The sequence below is a fragment of the Idiotropiscis lumnitzeri genome, chromosome 21 (genome assembly GCF_059441095.1).
Source record: "Idiotropiscis lumnitzeri isolate Australia: NSW breed Sydney's pygmy pipehorse chromosome 21, RoL_Ilum_1.0, whole genome shotgun sequence".
In the NCBI taxonomy this organism is placed as follows: Eukaryota; Metazoa; Chordata; class Actinopteri; order Syngnathiformes; family Syngnathidae; genus Idiotropiscis; species Idiotropiscis lumnitzeri.
In genome coordinates, this window is record NC_142411.1 from 6,067,998 (window position 1) to 6,092,765 (window position 24,768).

General features: G+C 43.4%; 3 protein-coding genes and 1 long non-coding RNA gene across 5 annotated transcripts in view; 2 read left to right on the forward strand and 2 right to left on the reverse strand.

The window, feature by feature from the left end:
• lrfn5b (leucine rich repeat and fibronectin type III domain containing 5b) overlaps positions 1-13,038 on the reverse strand; it is a 19,911-nt gene extending 6,873 nt beyond the window's left edge. The window contains exons 1-3 of the mRNA XM_088286114.1: positions 12,406-13,038; positions 878-1,565; positions 560-788 (exon numbers count right to left, since the gene is read on the reverse strand). Of these exons, the coding sequence (XP_088142240.1) occupies positions 560-788; positions 878-1,551 (903 nt within the window). The 5' untranslated portion in view covers positions 1,552-1,565; positions 12,406-13,038. The remainder of the gene's footprint in view (positions 1-559; positions 789-877; positions 1,566-12,405) is intronic.
• On the forward strand, positions 11,909-16,026 carry LOC148316701 (uncharacterized). 2 transcript variants are annotated; one of them, XR_015840146.1, is made up of 4 exons: positions 11,909-12,069; positions 12,312-12,474; positions 15,352-15,539; positions 15,961-16,026. It is a non-coding gene; the product is annotated as an uncharacterized LOC148316701 (long non-coding RNA). The 2 variants fall into 2 exon arrangements; XR_015840145.1 differs by having other exon boundaries at positions 11,909-12,474.
• Positions 15,110-17,613, reverse strand: LOC148316702 (sterile alpha motif domain-containing protein 15-like). Its single transcript, XM_088286128.1, has 3 exons — positions 16,616-17,613; positions 16,432-16,530; positions 15,110-15,521 (listed from the first exon to the last, which is right to left on the reverse strand). Exons 1-3 carry the CDS (start codon positions 16,685-16,687, stop codon positions 15,348-15,350), a joined length of 345 nt encoding a protein of 114 aa, XP_088142254.1. The 5' UTR covers positions 16,688-17,613; the 3' UTR covers positions 15,110-15,347.
• LOC148316703 (methylmalonate-semialdehyde/malonate-semialdehyde dehydrogenase [acylating], mitochondrial-like) lies at positions 17,099-24,764 on the forward strand. The gene is made up of 12 exons (XM_088286115.1): positions 17,099-17,277; positions 17,573-17,614; positions 18,461-18,535; positions 18,792-18,953; positions 19,035-19,113; positions 21,527-21,829; positions 21,908-22,029; positions 22,198-22,387; positions 22,452-22,633; positions 23,282-23,461; positions 24,023-24,121; positions 24,207-24,764. The coding sequence occupies exons 1-12, from the start codon at positions 17,242-17,244 to the stop codon at positions 24,309-24,311; spliced, it is 1,575 nt and encodes a 524-aa protein (XP_088142241.1). The 5' UTR covers positions 17,099-17,241; the 3' UTR covers positions 24,312-24,764.
• The last annotated feature ends 4 nt before the right edge of the window (positions 24,765-24,768 follow it).

Consider the following 24,768-nt stretch of genomic DNA (forward strand, 5'->3'; position numbering starts at 1 on the left):
AAATAGCTTAATAGGATCTTGTCTACAAGTGGAGTACACTCATACAGTGCGGCATTTTAGAACACAAAGTGTGTGCTGCTCATTTCTTTTTAAAAATAAGGTGTTGTAGCTCATGGTGACGACAGTAGAAGTAGCAGTCTTAGTAGAATCTTGAAATATTCTGAGTAGAGGTAGAAACAGGAGAAATAATATTAAGTAGACAATAGAGTAGAAGTCTCGGTGAATCGGCCTCAAAGTTGGTCTTATTGAGAATATGAGAAGCCTCGGAGATGTTGTTTGCTTCGGTTTTCCGAAAGCATATTTTGAACAGGTTTGGCATAACGATTGTCGGCTCAAAGACGATGAATAATGAGGCTGGCTTTGATCGCGAGGGAGAGGAAAATGCTGAAAATTCTGCAAAAATATCAGATGCAGATACCTCCGGTAAATCTTGTTGACAGTGTGTGTATTTTACAATATCCCATTAACTGAGCGACCGAGGGAAGTCATGTGAGCCGAGTGTGATATTTGATGTGGGGCTACAGCGAATGAATCGAGAGTTGTGTGTGTGGGGTCACACCTGAGAGTGTCTGGTGATGAGAGGAGGCTCGCACAGGAACTCCTCTTCTGACACGGTCCAGAAATAGCGTCCGGCGAGGTGTTGAGGCGAGGCGCAGGTTTCCAGGTCATCCTCGCGCCGCAACCTCCTTAGCCAGAGCAACTCGCAGTTGCACCGCAGTGGATTCCCGCCAAAGCTCAAGGCGAACGAAGTGGGCCCCATGATCCCAGAAGTGGCTAGGACCCCCGCTCTTTGGAAAATGGGACGGATGAGGAACTCTTGTTACATGACTTGACTCAAGCCGGTTTTACTTGAGACTTACTCATGACATCCACTCACCTCTGGAAAATGGGGTCTGGCGGCAGCTTTTGGAGTTTGTTGGAGGTCACGTCCAGCCTCTTGAGCTTCTGTAGACCCGAGAAGGTGCCCTCTGGGATGTAACTGAGCATGTTGTGGTCCAAGTTGAGAGTGTGGAGGCTGGACATTCTCTGGATGGCCACCCAGGGGACGCTCTCCAGGTTATTGTAGGACAGGTCCAGCTCCTCCAGGGCCGTCAGGTCGTTGAAGGCGCCGATCTGAACGTGCATGAGCTGGTTGTTGTTGAGGATGAGGTGGTGCAGCTTGGACATACCGCTGAAGGTGTCGTTGGTGATGCGCGTCAGCCGGTTGCTGTCCAAGTGGAGCGCCCGCAGGTTCTCCAGGTCCTTGAAGGCGTGCGGGACGATGGTCCCGATGGTATTGCGGGAAAGCGTCAGGTCCACCAGTTTGGTCATGTTGGCGAAGTCCTTGCGCTTGACGCTGGTGACAAAGTTATCGCCCAGGCGCATTTCCACCGTGTGCCGGTCGATATTAGGTGGCACGAACAGCAGCCCCTTTTTGTCGCACAGTGTCGCCAAATTGGGGTTCAGCACCTGGCACACACAACGCTTGGGGCAGACTTGAACCTTGTGGGCCTTGACAGCCGCACAGAGGACCATCAGATAAAGCAGAAGGGCCTCCATTGGACTTGTCATTCACGTGGTTATGCCTGCAAAGATAAGGTCGAAAGAAACACAGATAGAAGGAAATGCTTTATCGAGCAGAGACTGCGCAGCGCTGTCATCGCTATTAAACATTCATTTGTCTTGCAGGGGGGGATTCGCTCCCTTCAAGACAGAGATGCTTTTGCGCCTTACAACTGGATTGTAAATAGAATCATTGGCTCAGCACTGTGTCCAAATTGTAAGCAGGGGGTCAACAAACAATGAACGGTGTGCAAATTAGACAAGGAACTAATTAGTCACCTGCAGACTTCAGAGAGCCGCGTGACTCCTTTGTGTTGTATGGTTTTTGGAACCCATTAGCACATTTTTTTTTTCAAAACCCTTTATCGTACCCAGTAATGGGTTTGTTAGGGCCAAAAACACCTACATGTACAACCTACATTCTAATATTTGCTCCATTAAATTGGATTAATATATTCCCAACAGTTCGCTCGGCTGTACTGCTTCCAGTCCAGGTGGATGTTGAATTTTTATTTATTTTTTTGTTAAATCACAATGCCGTGTCTATGTGCTGCCATGTAACCAAAACTATTCACTTAACTCATTTAATCCCAGCCGTTTTTACGAGAGTAAATTAAACTTTTTCTGGATTTTGACTGATTTTTGCAAGGCCTACAGATGTGTTCTAAAGATCTAAAAACATGGAGCTATGACGCAAAAAGAAAAAATGGCTAAGACGTATAAATACGTCTTTGGGAGGCGGGGACTGCAATTTTGAAAACGTATATATACGTCATATGGATTGAATGGGTTAATGATGTCAGCGTTTGTCATCGTCTCATTGGCTTGTCAGCAAAACACATGACAGCCAATTTCAACTAACAAATCTGTGGTGATCTGGACACGTACGATTTAATAGTTCCACATCTCTGTTAAGTCTATGCCAACCAGAGATTAAAAAAGTGCCGGAATTGAGTGAATGCAGTCACAATTCAAAACACCTGCGATTAGCTGGGGACCAGCCCACGATGTACCCCGCCTCTCGCCTGAAGTCAGCTGGGATCGGCCACAGCACACTCGCAACCCCAGTGAGACTAAGCAATGCACACGATGGATGGATGAATTAAAAACACAGAATGGATTTCTGTTGTCTGTGTCCGTTCCAAATGAAACGAGATGTGTTTGTTTCAGCTGTTTGCAAAGTCTTCCAAACGGATGGAATAAAATAACGAAACGCTCTTTTGTCCCGTTCAGTTTAGAAGGAAGGAACAATAAGCGTGGCGATGTCAAGTGACCGAGGGTGAAGTGCTTTTGGTTGTAATGAGGGGAAAAAAACGTATAAAGTGCTCAATTACTTCCGTACACACGTTCGTCCCTCTTTTGGCGTTGCTGCAACCTCCGAATCAAACTTGAAGCCACGAAGTCCAAGACAGCATTGACGGGCAGTGTGAAAGGGGTTTACGGTCAGCCTGGGAATGCCAATCCTGCTTTTCCGACATGACTATCCCTTTTACGAAATTTCTATTTCTTTCACATGGCTATCTACGGTCAAATTATTTGTCCGCGCTTGCTGACTTATAAAATATTCATCAGACGATGACAATGACTTTTAACATATCGCAAGTCCGGAACTTCGCCAGTCCTGACTCTCCGTGATTTCACTATCCCACCTCTGTTGGACCTCTGATACTCCGGATTCCGCGGCAGTACTTTTCACAGGGAAAAAAAAAAGTGTGTGCTGACGAGTGGTTTGAAATAGGCTCATATCTCCAAGCCAGCTGGGAACGCCAATCCCGCCTTTCTTATTTGCTAATGCTGGCGCTTTTTATGTTTGCGTACACAGGGATGAAAGTCTGAAGTGTCCATCGGAGGGCCTGATCAGAATTAGATGCTTATCTCCCGGGATCATGCGGCCAAAAGGATGAGATGATGCTCTGCGACAATTTGCTATGCCTTGGCCATTGATTTTTTTTTTTTCTCTGACACAGTTGAGATCTGGGATAACGAGAGATCCATTTGATGAATCGCGAGGCCTTGTCAGAGGAGATGGAACGTAAAGTGGGGATCGTATCGTGAGTGTCAAGAACTGGAATTTTCAGTCAATTTTCTGTATCCCACAAAGTGAAGACCAATCCAATCAAACGCTGAGAACACGAGATCCCCCATCCCATAACTGCAATAAAAATGTACTGACTAACCTTTAAATACAGACGAGAAAGGTCAGATTCATAGTTATGGCTGGGCGGTTTGCTCGTAAGGCCTCCACTGTGCCTCGACAGCGTGGATAAAAAAAAAAGAAAAAAAGTCTGGCCTCAGCACGGAGCCCCGCCAAATGAATACTACCGTGATTCCAAAAGCCAACATGTGTCGGATAACCTCGACGGTCGGCGCGGGAAAAAAACATCAGACGGGACGGCGACGTTTCGGGAGGGGTCAATGGCCGCGGTTATGCTTTGACAGGCGAGGAAAATGTAGGACAGAAGGAGGTTGTGTTTGAAACGCGCCATGAAGATGATGATAAGGGAGAAATGATTTTGTCGCAGTGAGCCTGCTGGGTATGACATCTCTTATGAGGACTGCTGATCACGCTGCAGTGAGGAGACACCCTCACCGAGTCCCACGCAGAAATTATCATGACGTGTGAATGTTTAGACATGCTGTCATGGAGCTGAAAGGAGAAAGCTCGAAATGTCTTTTGAGAAATCTCAACATTGGTTACGATCTTCTGGATCAGACCAGACGCACTCTGGACTGAAGTAGAAGTACTCTAGAGAAGAGTAAGATCCGAGGAAAAGTGGAAATACAAACTCTATTCATTTTCTAAATTAAATCAATCTATTCTAAATTTGACACACCACAAAGAAGAGTATTGTGAACTAAAAAAAAATCGACAAGTGCCCAAAATGAAGCCTGAAAATTGTAAAAAAAAAAAAATAAAGTTTTTTCCCTTTCCTGTCAGACTTTATGGGCGTTTGCTAAATTCTCTGGAACCACGCCCTGATCAATTGCCAATCTAAGAGCGCCTCGACAATATGGAAGAATCTCTCCACATAAGCCACAAAAAGTGTACGCTAAAAGTCTGCCTTGTTGGAATATAATTACAATGAGGCACTCTTACCTCATTTACTACCACTGACGGCTAAACACGTCAAAGATCATTTTTTAACTTTTTTTTTTTTTTTTTTTACTCGACAATTAGCAAATGAGTTAAGCAGCCACACCAGCCATACGCTCCTATCCACAAGCTAGCTGTCGTGTAGGAGTTTTATTTTTTTTTCTCCCTTCGCTTTGTCTCCAAGAGTTGTGTGCACTCGCCGCTGACAACAAGGCAGTCTAAAGTGGCCACGTCAGCAAACTATCCGAAGGGAAGTTGCGTTTTCACGGTGTAGGCATCGTTCGCCATCTAGCTGAACATCACATCGGATATGTGCTGATGCGAAACAAGGCACTTCATTTCTTTTTGAGTGGGACAACGCGACTCGTCGGACTCCAAAGCATGTCACACAGGACCATGAGTTTAAATCAAAAATAATTTTTATTCAAGTAAAAACATTACCCATGTACTAACCCTAACCCTATATACCAGGTGTGGGCAAACTACGGCCGGGGGGCCACATGCGGCCCGTTAAACGTTTTAATCCGGCCCGCTGAACATTAAATGAATAAACCTTGTTCATATTTTATTTTTTAAATACTGTGGTTTTTCAAAGACATATATATTGTTGTAATGCTTTTGTTCACTTTCATTTAAAATTAAATGTATTTTTTTTCTCCAGTGAGGTGAGGTTACCAAAACACTCCATCCATCTGCTCCTGGTCCGGCCCCTTTTGTCAAATTTTAGAACCCATTGTGGCCCGCCAATTAAAAAGTTTGCACACCCCTGCTGTATACTTAAGTGCAGTAACAAAGTATTCATAAGTCCTTTAATGCCATCGCTTTCCTGCCTGTTAACTCACCTGATGATTGGGAAGAAATCATTTAAGAAGTGCGAAATTTATAAAGCGTTAAATTATCAGTGGAGAGTCAACATGGAGAGACCAAAGCAGGTTTATTGATGCATCTGCCAAGATTTTATACACCACGGGTATATATGTCAAGGACGATCCTGTACTAGGTTCACAATAATTGAAGATCTGAGGTTTAGAAATTAATATGGGTAAGGATCTGAGGTTGTTGTGTTGTTGCGGAACTGAGAGAAATACGGTCACATTTATTAGGATCTTAGAATCAGCGGTACGGCTAAGTTCGTGTTTATAAGGGTCTGATTTGTAGACGGTTGTTGATGAAGCCTTCAAGGTACAAAAGTTCACATTGATGAGGCTCGGAGGTTTATGGCGATGAGGATCTAAGCTGCATATGTCCTCGTTGATCAAGAGCGAGAGTCTACATTGATATCGATGAGATAAGCAGTATGGTGTTTCTAACGAGGATCTCAGGTGTATATGTTCTCGTTAATGGGAAGTTCACGCTGACGCTGATGAGGCGTATACGGTATATTGTTTTTAACGGCGATTCCAGATGTGTATGTTCATGCCGACGAGGCATGTACCGCTCTGAGGCTGACTGACAAGACCTCTGTTGATGTGCAATGAGGCAGAAACGACCTGCAACTTCCAGGCTCAAATTGCGCTCAAGACGTGATATTGATTCACTGTGCGGAGATTGAGGCTTTTTCACTCTCTCGCTCTCCCTGCCCCTTCCGGTGGAAAACTTAGCTGAACGTGACGCGAATGGGTTACCGCCGTAATCCCCCCACGCCGCCAAAACAGGACATGCGATATCCACCACCGTCCTCACTAATTTGCATTTAATTACCGGCGTTCCGCTGGGATTTGCATAACAGGTTGCACTCATCAGGTACACGAACAAATAAGCAGATAATCAATCAACTTGCTCATCAATCACTCGCTTCATCTTTTAAATGTCACACCGCCGCCGGAAAGTCATTATCCTGCACATTGACTGCGCTCATTTCACTCCAGATAAGCCTGGGGAAAAAAAAAAAAAAAAACAGCATACTGACCGTCATCCTGCCCGGTCAATCACATGTTGCTTTACTACCTCCCAGCTTGTCTTTGCGCCCCCGGAGTACACAACCGACTGACAGTACATGCCCACATGTGCGCTCCAGTGGGTGGATCTCTGCCTAATAGAGGCAGCTCACCCCCCCCCCCCCTTTCAATTTATGGAAACAGGCGACTGCAGCATAGCAGTGGTGTACAGTGGCAGAGGATATCTATGCTCCCTCCCAGGGGCGGCCTTCTCCGAGAACAAAAAGCCAAGCATAGCGTGACTCGCCTTACGACTGGGGGGCACAGGGGAAATGTTTTCCGATGGCACAACTTGTGTCTAGAAAGCCTCGGCAAACCCACATCCAGTCAGGGAATCATGGGAAGGTCACGGAAGGCAAATGGCATTGCCGGAAGGAAGTTAAAGCCAAGTAGACCCACACGCATGGATTTTTCCTTTCGAAATCTGCTTGGAAAACTGTCAGGCTGACATTCGTAAATTTTGAATCGGTTCAATATTTTTAATGGCAAGTCCCGAAGTAACGGGTTCATGCACCGATTATGGCGTCACATTTGAGCATTTTTCACTTCTTGTGAACAAAATCACCAAAGGCTCGGTTATCGGATGTCTTTAAAGGAGAGTTGTCCACACACACAAAAAAAAAATGTATATCCTGAGTATTGAACAGATTTAACATTTACAATCGTCTGCCTTTAAATGACTCTTAACGCAACTCACACCCCAGGATACTCATCACTCAGGATTTCTTTTAGTGACATCAAACACGAGGCCATTAGGCTCTGATTTGGCTTCCCACACAAAATATAATATAATCACTTAAGATCGTCACTTAACTCATTCAATACCATTGACGGATAAATACGTCAAAATCCTTTTTTTTTTACTGGGCTGGTCGTGAATGAGTTAAGATAGACTTTTAGAGGCATCTGCTACAATTAAAAAAATTAAAATAAAAAAATAATAAATATGTAACTCATTGTTAGTATGTGTGTATCCCACATTCCTGGAATAATCACTCAGGATGATCTTTTGATAATTTGCTCTAAATAATCTCTCAAAAAACATCTAATAATCGTACCTTTGCTGACATTGATCAGAATGAAGACAAAATGCTCAAATTGTGGCAAAATTATCAATAGGTGCGTAACTCACACCACAGTGGGATCACTCAGTATAATCCTTTAAAGACATCCAATAATCAGGCCTTTGCTGCCTCGGAAATGGTCACGGGCGTGCTGGCGCCTATGCCAGCTGTCTTCGGGCAGCGGGCGGGGAACACCCTGAACTGCTTGCCAGCCAATTGCAGGGCACACATAGATAAAAAAAACTAACAAAAAAAAACACACTGAGGGACAATCAATGTGTGTATCCCACTTGACTAAAATCAAACCAGCTGCAAAGCGGCTTTAAAATGGCTGCAACAAAGCAGTTTATGAAAGTGACCCGACATAGATGCCTCGCTAACGCTTCTGTATGCGCTGTGACGCTCCTCTGAACGTGATAACTCTTGGGTGACAGCCGCGACGCCATGGCAACACTGAAAAAAAAAAATGTCACATTGAAAGGGAGCGTGAGGGGGAGGTGAGATGCAATCAGGGGAAGGGGAGGGCTCATTTTCAAGATCACCTAATGACATTTCTAACAAAGAATCCCCAGAGGAGAGAGAGCACCCGGACAATTTAGTCACGGATAACAAATGAGGTTCTGCTTTAAAGCCCCCGAACATTGTCAGGGTGCTATTACTTGCTAATGGTGAGAGACAGCCATTGACACTAACGCTGCCAATGCCGCCACTGCATCAATTTCTTATTGTGAGCTGGCCAAGCTTGCAGGTATTGCTTTGAACGCCCTTGGCAAGATTAGGCAAAAAAAGACAACCAATTAACCAACTGAGTGAACCATAACACATTACTAGGGAAATGTTTAAATTGTTGGCACATTTGCCTCAAATTATTTCAATTTGATTTATCTAGATGAATACAGCGGTGCCTTGAGAAATGCGTTCGGGGAACGGATGTGTCTCACATCGTCTTGCCCCATTGAAATGAATGGAAATGCAATTAATCCGTTCCAGCTATTGCGCTTTTTTATGAGTATGAACGAAGACAATTAATTTAAGACAATTTGCCGTGGCAGAATTGGCTTTAATTTAGGTTATTTTCTAAAGATATGTTGTGTTGTTGCCTCAGTTAAAATGTTATTGTTGGGCAATACCTGCAATTGCACTTTACCATTTTATATATTTTTTTGTCTAGCTGGCATTCATGCTTTGATTAAAAAAAAAATCAGTGAGATAATTTTGTGTTTTTTTTTTTTCCACCGACAAATTACTTGCTCTTAATTATTTGGTGGACTACTTTTTGCTTTTAATTGAGTCAAGTTATTTGAAACTGACAACAGTACTCCAGTTTAATTTAAGGCTACTCTAGCTATCTCTGATTGCAATGATATGCTGCAATGCAACACAATACTTTTGTTTTTAATGTTTTTCTTTGCATTTCAGGTAGGGGACGGCATCTCATGCAATTTCAGAGGCAACTGCAATTTCTCTGCTTTGACTGGATGTCAAGGTAGCATCCCCTGTGTGTGTGTGTGCGTGCGTGCGTGTACGTGCGTCATACTAAGCAGACCCCGGTGAATCAAGAGAAGTGCTGTTCATCAGCATTTACAAGTCTCCCCTGCCATTTTGCAAGTGTTTTCCTTCGCACAGCATCCGAGCGGGAAGCGAAAGTCGGGATAGGATGGCAAGGAGCAAACAGACACACAACCCATCCTCATATTTTCCGACGTCTAGCTGTCTAGAAGAGGCAGGAGATGCAGCTCAAACACTCATCTGCATTCCGCCGCCGCTCCTGTGCGATCGCACCCCTGATGTGAGGGGAGGGGGCTTATGACCTGGGATTTTCTCTCACAGAAACCTTGAAAAGCACTCTAGAATATCAATACGAGATGTGCATTCTTATTCGCCCGTTTAATTCCTCGCGGGTGCGCCGCATGGAAAATTTAATGTGTAGAAGGAGTGAAAGAAAAATAAGTTCAATCCCTTCCCACGTTGCGTGCAGACAAAACCCGGTAGCGGCTCCTTTGTCGCCTTTTGCGGCGAAACGAGGACGAGCTAAAGTGAAAGTGAGCGCAACACATTCTTTCTAGTTTGGAAAAAAATTAACTGCTATGGTCTCTATTTTTAATCAGGAAAACAACAACTCTGTAATGTTGTGCATTATAAAAATATATAATATAATGCAAAGAATTATATATTTTATATATATTTATATATATATATTTAATTCAAAATTAATAAATAAATTAAAAATAAAATAAATATATATATATATATATATATATATATATTTTTTTTTTTCAATCTGATTTATTTTATTGTTGCATTATTACTTTCAATTTGCAAAGTCGTTATTTTGCTATTTGACAATTCAGGGAGTCTCATCATGCCTAAAAAGACCATGCAAGACCATGTCCCTACAACATTTTCACCAAATTCACATCACTAACCGGTGGAAATGTCACTAACAGGCTGCAGCAAAGAAAGTCTCAATGATTCATGCCCAAAATAGTTGGCCATATTGGACTTTTACAAATTCCTACAGGGTAATTTACTCCGACGAGCCTCAATTGGATGCAGGTACACGAGCGAGATGATCAACAATAAACTGAAAATTCTTTTTCTCAATGCCATCTAATGTGGGCGAAGCGTGTCATCAAAGTGTTTTTGAGGATTCTCCATGAATACAGAAGCTTTAAACTCGCCTCCGCAAGGTCATACCTAGATGAAACCTGGTGTGCGGGATGAAAACAAGACACACCTGACTCAATTAGTGATTCCCCCACCTTTCAGCGACTAGCGCAAGCTACGTATCTAAAGTCAGTCAGTATCACGCCCCATGGAAAGTTTGAAAAATTCAGCCTCTGGGTGGCACCAGTTCCATCCATCGGCACGAAATTGGGTGGTCAATCATGATAAGGCGCAAGAAAAAGTCTCAAGGACTCATGCCCAAATTTAACAGGAAGTCAGCCATTTTGGGAATGTAATTCCCAAAATTCCATGTTTGTGAAGCCCATTCAGTTAAACATCAAAAATCCATCCAGTGAGATAAGCAGAAAGGCAGAACCATAAAAACACAAATGCCACTTTCACGTTAAAACTAACAACTAAATGATGAGCAATTTTTCTTCACATTGACAGGAGACCGATTTGACAATCGGCGTTCCGTCACCACGAGCCCCCAAAATGTGGGTCAGTGAAAGTGAAGCGTGGTCAAGCAGTCACCTGCTTGCGTGTGAAGCATGTAAGAAGGGAAGGGGGTAAAAAAAAAAAAAAAAATTAGGTGTGGTGGGCCCGCACTGAGGATTCAAATGATGCCCACGGGCGCTCAGAATAATAAACCACATGATGACTAACACTTGACACGAAGCAAGGAGACGCCATACTTAATTTATGTTAAAATATGATGAAGCATGTTTATTACCGTGTTTCCCCACACAGTGACCTTACGGATGCAAAGCCCCAATTAGTGGCTGGATGCATCCCAATAACACCTCTCGCAGGGAAAGGAAATGGCTAGTAACTAATTACCTTTGTCGTTAACCAAAACAGCAGCACATATCAAGAATATATGAACTGTCTTCCGCTGCTCATGTTGCACAAGTTTATGCACGGTATTAAAGATAACCTTAGTCAATGTGGAACCTGTGTCTTTCAAATCCATCAGATGCCTCTTTAAACCACAGTATACCTTGGTTAACTAAAACAGCAGCACCTACAAAACCACCAAAACGGAGCTTCCTGCACAGTGAGTTGATTTGAGATGGAATCTTTCATGAAGGTTAGCATCCCATTATTTACTGTTTTTTTTTTTTCCTCATTTTTCTTTCTCCGACCAATCCAACCCCCCTCGTGGCAACGATAGTTAGCATTCCAGTAGACGCACACATGAAATGCATCACTTCACGATGTTATGTCTCAAGAAGCTGCGTGACTTATTTGTTTGTTATGTTTTCAGATGCTATTACTCAGTTTTGACTGATTAGTCAGTTTGAAATCAGTTGCTAACCAAAACAGCAGTTGTATAAACAGTTCCGCAATGTGTTTTGTACAGAAAAGATGTACGGTAGATTCTGACATGTGGTCGTTCCACAAGGTTGTGTGCGTCCATGTTTAGGTACCACGGCGCTATATTATTTATTTGTTCAATTTGGAATCTTAGCACTTTTTGTAAGGCTTCACAGTCACTCCACAATGACTTTCATCCTCTTTTGTGGCATTTCTCCATGTTTGTCCATTTTTTATTTATTTTTTTTTTAAACTGCTCTCGCACCCTCCACCCCTCCTGCAGTTGAGTAAACGCATCCCTTATGAACATTTTTTTTCGCAGGGTTTTGGAACGCCATCATACGCCTTCTATACATTTTTGGATGTTTTTTTTTTTTCCTCCATCCAGTTTTTAGAAGCCTCGCACATGTCTAGCGCGGCGTTAACCAGCCCACTCGCTTTCCCCCGGGTAAGACGGCATCACACCTTGTGACTGAGGTGTCATTTGCATATCATATTGACTTAAATCACTTCGCAGCGGCAACAGAACGAAGAAGCTTGATCAGTAGTGGCTATCGCATCCTCGGGGCAGAGGCAATAAAACGGCCATCGCTGCAGACATCTTATGTGAATTATCGCTTGGCGTTCACAACCAATCACCTGTGTGTGGAAAACTCAAATACATCTTTTTTTTTTTTCCTGACCTTGCAGGAGTGCTGCATGCAAGTACACACCTCAAGTCAATTAAACACCACCCCCTCCCCATCACAAGTCGATTGACAGCTATGGGGAGCGTTCCTTTTACCTTGCGGAGGACACATCCAGCCCCACAGTCAAAGGGAGAAGACCAGCATCTCCGCATCGGAAGAAGGAGGTAAAAGGCTGTGAATTAATGCAGGTGTCCCGCGCACGTTCGCCTGGCTTCCGGTAACATGTGGCCGGCCTTGGCAGCCCTGTCGATGCCCTTCAAGGAGGGAGGAAGAAGAGATCCGCCGCGCCGGGGAGGCGTGAGCATCGCTCGGGGAAAGGCAGACTCACCTCCTCCAAAAAAAAAACAAAAAAAACGGGAGAGCGAGATAGAAATGGATGAGAGAGAAAGGAGGAGGAGGACGGAGGCTGCTTTTTTTTTGAACAGCCCCTGCGAATGACTGCGGCCAGATGTTCCTATAATTCCCCTCTCTCGTCCTCGCTTTCTCTCTTAATCCCGATTGCCTGCGAGGTTGCAGCCGTCATACATCCGCGCGCACACACCGCGCACACACACACTTCTCGCTCGCCGGTTCCACTGGCGCTTGTGTTTGGAATTGCAATGGCGGCTGCACAGAGAGCGTTTGTGTGCGCAGACAGATGCAATGCAACGCACACACACACGCACACACACATGAGCCCTGCCTGGCGGCCGTGCTCACGGCCCAGCGTCATCATTTATTCATGCACACGCAGAGCGTGAGCGAGAGAGAGAGACTGCATGCGCGACAGAATGCAGCATGCACCACTTTCTCCTTCCCTTAAAGATATGGATTGGACAGCAAAACTCACGCAGTGGGCACCCCTTTGGAAAAGTTTAAAAAATGCAACCCTCCACAGCTGTTCTGATGATCAACAAGAAATTGCGTGTGTGAAAGGAAAAAAAGTCACAAGGGTGTTTAAAATTGACAAGAAGTCAGCCATTTTGATATGAAGCAGTAGATTCTTGGATTTGATGAACCCCGATAGGCTAATAGCTCAAACAAGGCCAAATCGGAAGCAGGTGTCTTCGACAGATGGGAACGGTAGCTTGTGAAACTTTAATGATGAATTAGTTTAGGGCTAGACCTAACTGAATAGGATGTGATGAAATATACGTTTTTTATTTTCGAGGTGCTCTTGCATCTGTTGCAATCGCAGTACAGCGCAGATCAGTCGTTGAATAAATGTTGACTTGGCTGAAACTTAAAGCTCCCCTGTGGATCTGTTGGCACACTATAACAACCCCCCCCACCCCAGTCCGCATTCCATACATCCATGTGAAGTCAAGTATTTATTTTTGCCCAGTTTATAAATTTGAACAACATCTAGGAAAGGAACAACTTTGAAAGGCAAAACACATTTTGATGAAACCTTGAAGAGCCGATCACCCGGAGGAGAAGTGGCAGTAAAACAGGCTAAAATCCAGGAGTTTCATATATTAGGAAAATAGGATACAACCATTGGAAAAATATCTTTATGAATTTACATAATCGAATTACTGACTTAAATGCTTTAACAGCTTTAGTTATATTCAAATAAATTGTGTTTGTTGAGGGCTTTGCCATACTCTGGTAAAAATGTTGGTAGCATCTCTAAGACTTGTCTATCATGAGTAGACTCGCAACACATTTTACTCCATGAACACTGACCCACACTTTTTTTTTTTTTTACATTCACACGCACTTGGGGCAATTTGGAATCAGCGTGAAGGATTTCTATTCTTAATCAATAGTTTGATCCAAACGCCGCAGCGGATCAATCAGAGCTCTTGTTAGGTCATCTTGGTAAGAGCTTCATTGACCACTTCATTAGGTACACCACTGGGATTCTTGATATTGAGTGGTTAGTCTGCATACACAACAAGAAGTCCAGTCGAATATGACGGAAAATGGTACCCGATGGTCCTTTTAGGGCTACTGCTGGATCTTAACAGCATTCTTATATGAATATTTGAACTCTAAAACCTAGTTGTATGCTTTAGGATCACCCCTGGAACATATTTGCCCATAGTTGACTCAACTACGTGGTTATAAAAAAAAAACAAGGAAGTGAATGGGTTATGCACATTAAGCATTGCAAATACTTTTGTATCCTTGACTTTGACCTTTGAACCACACCTCAACTTTGTACGGCCCGGTAGTTACACAGTTATCTTAAGGTCTAATTATTTGCCTTGCGGGTTATAGAAATAGACACCAAACGTGTACTCGCCAGTGAAAGCCCCAACGGAACACTTGGGTCATGATCAAACAATATCTCATGTATTTGATTACACAGCATATTGCGATAGCAGCACTTTGCAGCGGCTGTAATTACAATAGGCAGGCGCTCGGCGGGCGGGAAGTGTGAATGTCAGAACCCGAATGTGAGTGAGTCACCAGGGCAGTTGGCGGGCAGAATATTGCATTGACACTTCTCGCACTCCTCCACATACAATGGAGTGTTCGCCGCTATATCGCAATCCTCCTATCGCAACCTGGCTTCAGTGCAGGTTTAACTGAGGCTTAGTTTTGCGTTATAAACTTAAAAATAACTGTCAATTCATTTTGTACACGAGCTGTTTATTTTAAATGTATTCATTTTGGTATTATTGTACGGCCGCAGAGAACAAAGGTCAAACGGTGGTTTAGGGTTTATAGTTTTTTTTACTCTCTTACACACACATTTGAATATTTTACTCAGCAAGTAATATGTATCAAAAACTAAAATGAATACTAAAGCCAAATCTAAAACAATGCATTTATGAAAACTAAACCTACTCTAAAAACTAATTGAAATGAAAAGTCAAAATGGAATAAAGATTAACGATAATGAAAGATACAAAGTCAGCAATGAGAACAGTAAAACACATAATGAACAACATTTTTTTTTTTAAATGGAAGATTTTTGGCTTCAGATAAAGAGCAACTGATGCGAGTACAGCTAATATGTTTAAAAAAGTTATCGAAGTTTAAAATCTTTTGAAGCGTGTCAGTGTCCGCAATGAACGGGTGGTTTAATGTACACACTTTTATCTTGTCAGTGGCTGATGTCCTCCAGCAGCTGCTCAGGGGTGAGCTCATCGGTCTTCACCCCCGTGCGACTCTTCATCTCCAGGAAGAGGCCCTCGATGTCCCGTGGCGGGTCGGCGATGCTGCGACTCCACAGGACCTCTGTGATGCCCAGCAGTTCACGTACCCGTGCCGCGATAGCCTGCGGAGCGCTCAGCAGGTGAGTACGTAAAGTTGGACAGGGGGAAGGGAGTCCTTTGATAGAGTGTCTAACTTTTTGTTTGGTGCGCTCGTCTCGCCGAGAATTGAGACTGTTTGGTCTTGTGAGAGGAAGATGAAGGAGGGTGTGTGTGCGTGTGTGTGGGGGTGTGTGTGTGTGCGCGCCTTGAGTAAAATAGTCCTTCATTATCTGTTTGCACCTGCTTCCACCTTGAAGCTGACACACTGGAGCAGACGCACTGAGCTAATTTAGCTGTCATCTCAGACAGAGAGACCCAGGAAAAGCAACTTTTTTATTTTTGTTTATCTCATGTTTGATGATAGACTTGCAATTCCAAACAATGACAGCCAATGTGAGACATGTACGCGTTGATATGCGCGATATTGACGATCACATCATCATCACTATCTGACATATGCAGCCTACCGAGCAGACGTGGCATCTGTAAAGCAGCTGTAGCAGCCAAGAAGTCAACAAGAGAGAGAGCAGGCGGGCCATTTATAAAGGTAAACTATTACAGACAAAACTGTAGTTGTATGTTGCAATGTCCATGCTTTACTGCATCATATCGAGAGCTGTTTCCAATACTTTGGTGAGCATATTCAGCTTTATAAGAAGGGTATTAAATTAATCAATCCAGAGGGAGTGCAATCCATTGTGTAGGTGTAACCTAATTAAGTGGACAATGAATGTGTGTGAGTCAGTCATCGAGTTGAACGCTGCACACTGTTAATTAATTCAAATCAAGGCGCACATGGAGAACAAGTGTTTGACAAGCAGATGGCTTATATTGGGTACGGTATTGTGTGCTGCGCAGTCTATTTAACCTTTTTTCATCTTGCATTTAAAGCTCGTTTTGTATATTTTAAACCATGTGAGCATCTTTCACTACCTGCATGTCTTTAAAATCTGTGATTCCAAGTCTTGGCATGTGGACACAATCCACAAAGATCAGCTTCCTGCCTGTGACGCAGTTCCCGGTGAAGCACGGCTGCCATGAAAACAATTTCAATGATCATGATCACTATGGTTGTTATCCTGTGTTGTGTCCGACTAGCGTTACAATATCAACCTACTTTATACTGTGGAAAGCCTATGGACTCAATCCATCTTGCAACATCCTCACAACTCCACTGCAGGAACTCCATGTCGCGTATACCAATGTTACCATGGAAACTGGCACTTGACAACGCGAGTGTTTAGTTTTACTTGTTCGCCTTCACCCACCTTGTCTCAAAGCGAGCTTTGACGCTTAGAAGAATCAATTTTTTTATTTCATCAAATGAAATGTCTTGACTTGTTTGACGTTGCTGCACGGACCTTTTGACATGTTGACGCAGACGTTCCTACAAAGTTAGAACCAGAGACGAGTTCAATTTCGGTGACGTTGTTACAGCAACCAATCAGCTTCTAGAAAATTAGGGTGGCTGTTTAATAACGCCTGAGGATTGGGCGGCGGTTTAAATGTCCCACCCAATAAGGAAGCGAAATAACGCCTCTTCTCGGTGACGTTATTATTCGACTTACAAAAAACATGGAGTAATGGATGGTCACAAAATCGAGCAATCCTATTGGTTTATAGATCGCAGGTTAGTCGAACAGCCCCGTCTCCCAGTGTTCTTGCCAGGGGACGTATTGACGGCTTCTAGGCGTTCGGTGGTGGGTCGCTTGAAGGACTAAAACAGTAAACTTACTTTCCACAATGGCAGCAATTCTCCGTTCCGTGCTGAATAAAAAGGTAAAGCAGAAAAACAGCGTTAAAGTGTCACATTTCAGGGCTAGTGGATTAAAGCTAACCTGCAACGCGGCGAGGTTTGTAGCACGCGCTGCTGCTTGCTGCGCGTTTTGCTCGAGACTTGTTAGGTCGGTTAACTCCGGTTCTATTTCATCCTTATTTGCTTTACACAAATCAGAAAATGAAGTTAAATGTAGGATACATGTTTTAATCCCTAACATGAGAGACGATTTTATTTGCTTAAGAAGAACCCTAAAGCCCGGTTGAGTGCTAACCAGTTTGTTTTAATACCTTTCAGGCATCCTCCGTGCAGCTGGGCCGTATGTGCTACTCGTCTGTGGTAAGAAGAGATCTCACACTGTGCAGCTTTTATAACTCACCCAAATGTAACGTCACATGTTCAGCGTCAACGTGACCAGAGTCTTCACGTCACTTTTTCTCTCATTGAAGCGATTTCCACGACCAAAAACGCGTAGAATTTCCTTCAAACAAAAGTAGCTTGTTGTTTATCTTGGGAAATGAGCAACACAAGGTGGATAGTTGCCCTCGAGGACCCCGGGACGGACAAATTATTCTCGTTTCTTTCTACATTTAGTTTTGACTGTCATTCATTGTGAAAGCTCATCTGTCTTCAAGATGTCACAAAAATCACTATCGACTTTGTTTCTTTATTTTGCTTCAATTATCATTTAAAAGGACTAGCGGCCATCAGCATTTGACAGTTTCGGATTTGCAGACATAGCGTTCTTCTTGAGTTCAGTGTTCTCATTTGTGGTGGGAGAAGGAGGCATTCTCCTTTGTGGTTTGTCAAAAACAAATCCTGTTGTGAGGGCTGTGCGGCTTCTCAAAATGTGCTTGAGCTGCAATCAGTGATGAAAAATAATTTTGTCAGGCAGCAATTTTTCATTTCCCCTCCAATGTCAACCGGCAAGCCATGGGAAAGGGAAAGACATGCTTACAAAAACTGCAAAACCTAAGCTGTCAACTGCAGATCGATTGACTGCCAAGCATTTCAGGATGTAACTCTCCTCTCGCCCAATAAGCTGAGATAGCCCCAGCAATCATGATCTTAATGATGACTTGAGCTGCAGAAAATTAAAAAAATAAAAATAAAAGCACTACAGCCATAAAAAAATGTTTCCTAATAAAGTATCCATGTGACCGTGTATTTGTGTGACCTCTGTAGGCGACTACCAAGCTGTTCATCGACGGCAAGTTTGTAGAGTCCAACACATCAGAATGGCTTGACATTCACAACCCTGTGAGTATTTATAGATGCATATGCTGCCTTTTGTTGCGCTTTTATAGGAAGTTTGAGGAGCTCAAACGAGTACTACAACAAATATCCCAGACCTCCGCAACATTCTGGCAAGCTTATGATGGCTCGTAAATACGCGAGTCAAATTTACAGCGTTGTAAAAGGCCAGAAAAACATTTTGCTGTAAATGTTAATGCATGAGCTACATTGGTCGCAGTCAGCGTGTCTGAACTGTCTCTGTTCCCCGCCTCACGCGCAGGCCACTAACGAGGTGGTGGGACGTGTTCCCAAAGCCACCCAGACGGAGATGCTGGCCGCCGTGGAGTCCTGCTCGCGCACGTTCGCCTCCTGGTCGGAGACATCCATCCTGAGCCGCCAGCAGATCTTCCTACGCTACCAGCAGCTCATCAAAGACAACATTGTAACAAGCGTTTTTACATATATAAGCATGTTGTGATTAAATTTAGCTTTGCCTTGTCTGATTCTCCTTTGTGAATTTTAGAAAGAGCTGGCTAAGATGATCACATTGGAACAAGGCAAGACTCTGGCAGATGCCGAAGGCGACGTATTCCGAGGACTGCGTGAGTATAAGTCCCAAGATTTTTTTTTTTTTGTAATAATCCTCTGCTTTGGGGTAAAAACAAAAACACCAGAAAACATGTCTGTCGTCATTCAAACTCCTTTTGAAGTTCAAGCCGCCGCTCTTTATTGTTCATCTGATGTGTAAAGCCACTTGAGTGTCTTGAAAAGCAATATACTCAAAATAATCAAAGGGGGTGTCTATTGTGATTATAGCCCACTTTGGAGGGGGGGGGGGGTGAAAAAAACAAACATGTAAAGAATGTTCACCAGCTTTGATGAAAATTGCAGAAACTGAATCGAGGAAAGTGAGACTATTAGTGAAGTGGAGTTCCCCAAAAAGAGTTGCTGCAGCCTACATGCAGGTGTGCCTTAAAGTTCGGACAACATAGTCATTTTTTTTTTTCGAGTACATCATAGTTGAATGTATTAGTAAAAGAAATGATGCACTCGAAGAAAAAAAAAAAAAAAAAAGGTCTCGCCTATCGCCAAATCAGAAAACAAAAGAAAATCATGTGCAGAAACGGCTCATTAAAGACATTCATCTTTTAATGTCACATTTAAAAAAAAAAAAAAAAAAAAAAAAAACATTCATCTTTAATGTTGTACTTTTAATACATGGTGTTCAAAAGAATAAAATGCATGCCACGCCAACTGATGGCAGCGCAACCCGTGAAATAGTAAGACCACTCGAGGCAGTTGGAAGTGTGCAAAAGGCGCAGTGACGCCAATCGAGAATTATCCGACTCAAAGGAAACACGATGAGACGTTGCTGTTTTCTGTGCATTGTTTCATTGATTTAAATTGTAATTTGCATATTGACAAAATACCCACAAATGAAAGGCGAAATGAGGTGTTATTGATCGATTTAAAAAGCCCCCCCCTTGGGTAAGTGTTCTTCTTGACTTTCTGGTGTTGTTCATCTTCATGGATTGTTGTGTTTCCAGTAAAGACGGACGGCTGCATCGTGGATTGCGGCAGGAGGCTTCCTAAGCGTCCCAATGAGCTTTTTATGGGCGTCGTATCTGGATTGATCGCTGCTGGCCGCTTAATGGGCCGCGATAAAAACACAATTCCGCTCTCCTCGTCTCGCTCGCCTTTTATTTATTTTTTCTTTCTGATGACGGGAACAGAAATCTGCCGCCCGACCGTCTTGCGCGCAGTGAAAACGTGGATTCAGCTCAATGTGGATGCTTAGCTCGGATGCCTCATGCTTAGCGGTAATGACTCAGTGGAATCCTTAACTTCAAGGTTTTTACTTTGAACACCTAATCAAGATACTCCAAAACTCGACTAGTAGTGGCCCATCGAAAGTTGTAAAAAAAAAAAAAAAAAAAGTCACCAGTTGCAATGACCAAAAGAAAAGTCGGTCTATTAAAAGTACACATGAAATAGGACGTATTTTGACTGAAAATTTCAGCGCTTACACTTTGACGAATTGCTACAGGGGAATTCTCCACTTATATTATTTTCTCCATTTTTTTGGGCTCCTCTCGTTGACCTAAATCAACACAGACTATTAATCTGTGTCTCTTTTCCTTCACTCCTGTCGAGGAATTAAGCGCCGCTCGCCAAAGTGTTGCTTGGCGCAGCCCTCGCTGCCAAGGTAACGAACGGCGTTCTATTATCAGCGGAAAGACAGGTGCGCCGTCAGGTTGAGGATTTACTAGCGAGCCGTTTCCACCTCGCTGTCACCAGCTGCATTTAACCAAAGGCAATCAACTGCTTCACAAACTACTGCTCGAGCCAGCGAATGGGATTTATTAAGCGGAAGGCTTGCTTAAACATGGTTTTGTTGACACCATTGTCATCTTGTCACAGTACTGTATCGTTTTGAGGATGCGCCGATTTTTCATGCAACAGAATTATAGATTTATTTATTTTGGTTTTTTATATGTATATCTATACTGCATACTGCACGATATTGGAAAAACATGCAATATATGATTTTAATATGGGCTCTTCACCACAGAATAGAGAATAAGTACCAGGATGGTGCAGACGATTCATCAGCTGACTTGTGTTGAAATCCTTTTTAGATGTCAGTTGTTTGTTTAAAGCAAGGGTGGGCCAACTTTTTGATTGATGGGCCAAATTGGGTTCTAAACTTTGACAAAGGGGCCGGACCAGGAGCAGATGGATGCAGTGTTTTGGTAACCTCACCTCAACGGAGGGAAAAAAAAAAAAAAAAGAATTAAATGAGAATGAACAAAAGCATTACAACAAAATATCTGTTTGACAAACCAGAGTATTTAGAAACTAAAACATGAACAAGGTTTATTCATTTAATTTTTCTTCAAGTTTGGCGGGCCGGATTAAAACGTTTAACGGGCCGCATGTGGCCCCCGGGCCGTAGTTTGCTCACGCCTGGTTTAAAGCATGACAAACACTAAGTTTTTTGCTCTCCTCTGGCAGAGGTGGTGGAGCACGCCTGCAGCATCACGTCGCTGATGCTGGGTGAGACTCTGCCGTCCATCACCAAGGACATGGACACGTACACCTACCGACTGCCCATCGGCGTGTGCGCCGGCATCGCTCCCTTCAACTTCCCCGCCATGATCCCGCTGTGGATGTTCCCCATCGGCATGGTGTGCGGCAACACCTACCTGATGAAGCCGTCGGAGCGCGTCCCCGGATGTACCATGCTGCTGGCCAAGATGCTGCAGGACGCCGGCATGCCCGACGGCACGCTCAACATCATCCACGGGCAGCACGCCGGTCAGTGCCATCAATAATGCGAGCGCGGCGTTTATTTGAAGGAGGACTTGAAACTTTTGTGTGTGTCTTTAAACGCAGCCGTCAACTTCATCTGCGACCATCCAGCCATTAAAGCAATCAGCTTCGTGGGATCCAACCAGGCGGGGGAGTACATCTACGAAAGAGGCTCCAAGAATGGGAAGAGGGTGCAGTCCAACATGGTACACGTTAGCCTGAAATATTCATACACGTACTTGATGAAAAAATTGCATTCTGGTGATTATTGATTCATGAGGTCATTTTTTAAAATTATTTTATGTCATACAAATATTATAAAAGAGGGTGTACTGTTTTTTCCTTGAGTTGTCTCATTCCTTGCATTTTCCCAGGGCGCCAAAAACCACGGAGTGGTGATGCCAGACGCCAACAAGGAGAACACCATTAACCAGCTGGTGGGTGCCGCCTTCGGAGCGGCCGGCCAGCGCTGCATGGCTCTCTCCACTGCCATCTTTGTGGGCGAGTCTCGCGAGTGGCTCCCCGAGCTGGTGGAGCGCTCCAAATCGCTGCGCGTCAATGCAGGTAAACGCCCTCGCCTCGCCTCGCGTTGCTCGTGTGCTGTCGATTAACGACAGACAATGTGAAGGCGATCAGCCCGGCGCCGATGTCGGCCCGCTCATCTCTCCCGAGGCCAAGACCCGCGTGGAGTCGCTGATCCAGAGTGGCGTCAATGAGGGCGCCAAACTACTGCTGGACGGCAGGAACGTCAACGTCAAAGGATACGAGAACGGCAATTTTGTGGGACCCACCATCTTGGGCGGCGTAACGGTGAGCCGCCATAAAATCTTTTTTTTTCGCCTTTTTGGCAGGAAATGCTATGACGGATGGCAGTTCCAGATTTAACGCTTCAGGGAGCACTTTTTGAAATATGTCAAATATTTATAGTAAAATAATCAAATTATTCATAATTTGAATTGGATTATTTTCGGAATGTAAATAAGTCAAGCAAAGTAACTTTAATTAACCAATACTCTTGGGGGCGTTTTTTATTTTTTTTTAAGTAAAGCAACAAATATTGCAGCATTCTTGGTTTCTAAGTGCTTGGGGGGGGGCATACTTTGCATGCCTATTGCTAAACTGTAATGGAGGATGACCATCGGCATATTTGCAGAAATACCCGCCGTAAGAATTGCATCGCTACAAAGAAAACCATCCTCACACTTTTTAAACAGTTGCTTCTTTTTCGCTGCGGGTATTGTATTTATTCAGACAGAACATTGAATCCATAATAAAAGAAAGTTCCACCACATTGTAGTGTGCTCCCACAGCTGTTAAGTCTCGTGTCCCCCGCTAAGCTTATATCCCGAGGAAGCTGGTAAAATACTTGTTTACGCTTTCACCGAAGCATAAAAAGTTTGAACTTTCAAGCAGCCGCAGGCGAAGATTTGTATTTATTACGTTTAACGATGTCTCCAGCCGGACATGACATGCTACAAGGAGGAGATTTTCGGGCCGGTGTTGGTGGTGCTGGAGGCCGACGACCTGGATGAAGCCATCTCCATGATCAACAACAACCCCTACGGCAACGGCACGGCCATATTTACCTCCAACGGCGCCACGGCACGCAAATATACACACGAGGTGGACGTGGGCCAGGTGAGATCAGTCGGTGGGAATGTGTATGACGTTGACATGTCCTCATATAGAGGACTGGGGTGTTCATTACCCAAATACAGACTTTACAAGGTGGTAATTGGCGAGGGGGGGGGGTATTTGAGCATTTTTATTCTATTTTGGGTGGGATTGTTTTTACAAATAATTAAATTCAAAATTACAATCCACAAGTTAATTGAAGACAAGAAAAGAAACCAAGTCTTTTTTTTTTAAAAAATAATAATTTTGGTTTTAAATAATATAAAAACCAATTAAAAATGTTTTAAAATTATCTTTATTTAATTTTCTAAATTGTTTAAAATAATTAATCTTAACAATACAAATCAAGTAAAAAGAGTCTGTGAAAATAACACATGTTAAAAAAGTTTTATTTTTGTCATTTTTTAATTAATAGATTTTTTTAATGTATACCAAAATGGCCATTGATTTTTTTTTAAATTTATTTATTTATTTATTTTAATTGACTTCCCCTTTAATGATTAGAAAATAAAATGCAGGTGAAATCGCATACATGCTGTGACAATAGTTTGTGGTTTTGCGCAGATTGGCGTGAACGTTCCCATTCCCGTCCCCCTGCCCATGTTCTCCTTCACCGGCTCCAAAGGCTCCTTCAGGGGAGACACCAACTTCTACGGCAAACAGGTCAGAAATGTTCAAAATTGTTCATTCGCCTCCAAAAAGTAAATTCATTGACTCAAACGGATTTGTTGCGCATTCATTCGTGTAGGGTATCCAGTTCTACACGCAGATCAAGACGGTGACGTCGCAGTGGAAAGCTGAGGACGCCACCGTGACGAGCCCGGCTGTTACCATGCCGACCATGGGACGCTAAACCTCCAGCGCTGCCATTAGTGACTTTGACATGTGCCTTAAAAAAACATGATGGGGGAATGGAGGGAGGCTGTTCTTTTTTATTATTATTTTTTTTTTAAATGAAGAAAATTGATTTTGTTGGTAGGGTTATTAAACGGTTGGCAAACAAACAAGAACATCAGCGTGCCTCCTATGGAGAATGTTGTCAAATCTCTTTGATATTGCGTTACAAGTGGAATCCATCTCTGCTGTCGTTCCTGTTAAGCCTGCAGAAGCAATCAAAATCAAGATTAACCTCCAAGTAGTCACATAGAGCTTCACATCACACGCATCAAATGATCTCCAGTGCTTCGGCTTATTTTTGGTTCGATGGCACCCTTCATCTGTGATACTTTCTATACCTTGTGTAAGGCCCAATGCTGTTCTCTCTTTGGCAAATTGAAGTTTAATGGCAATAAATTACAGATGTTTACTTG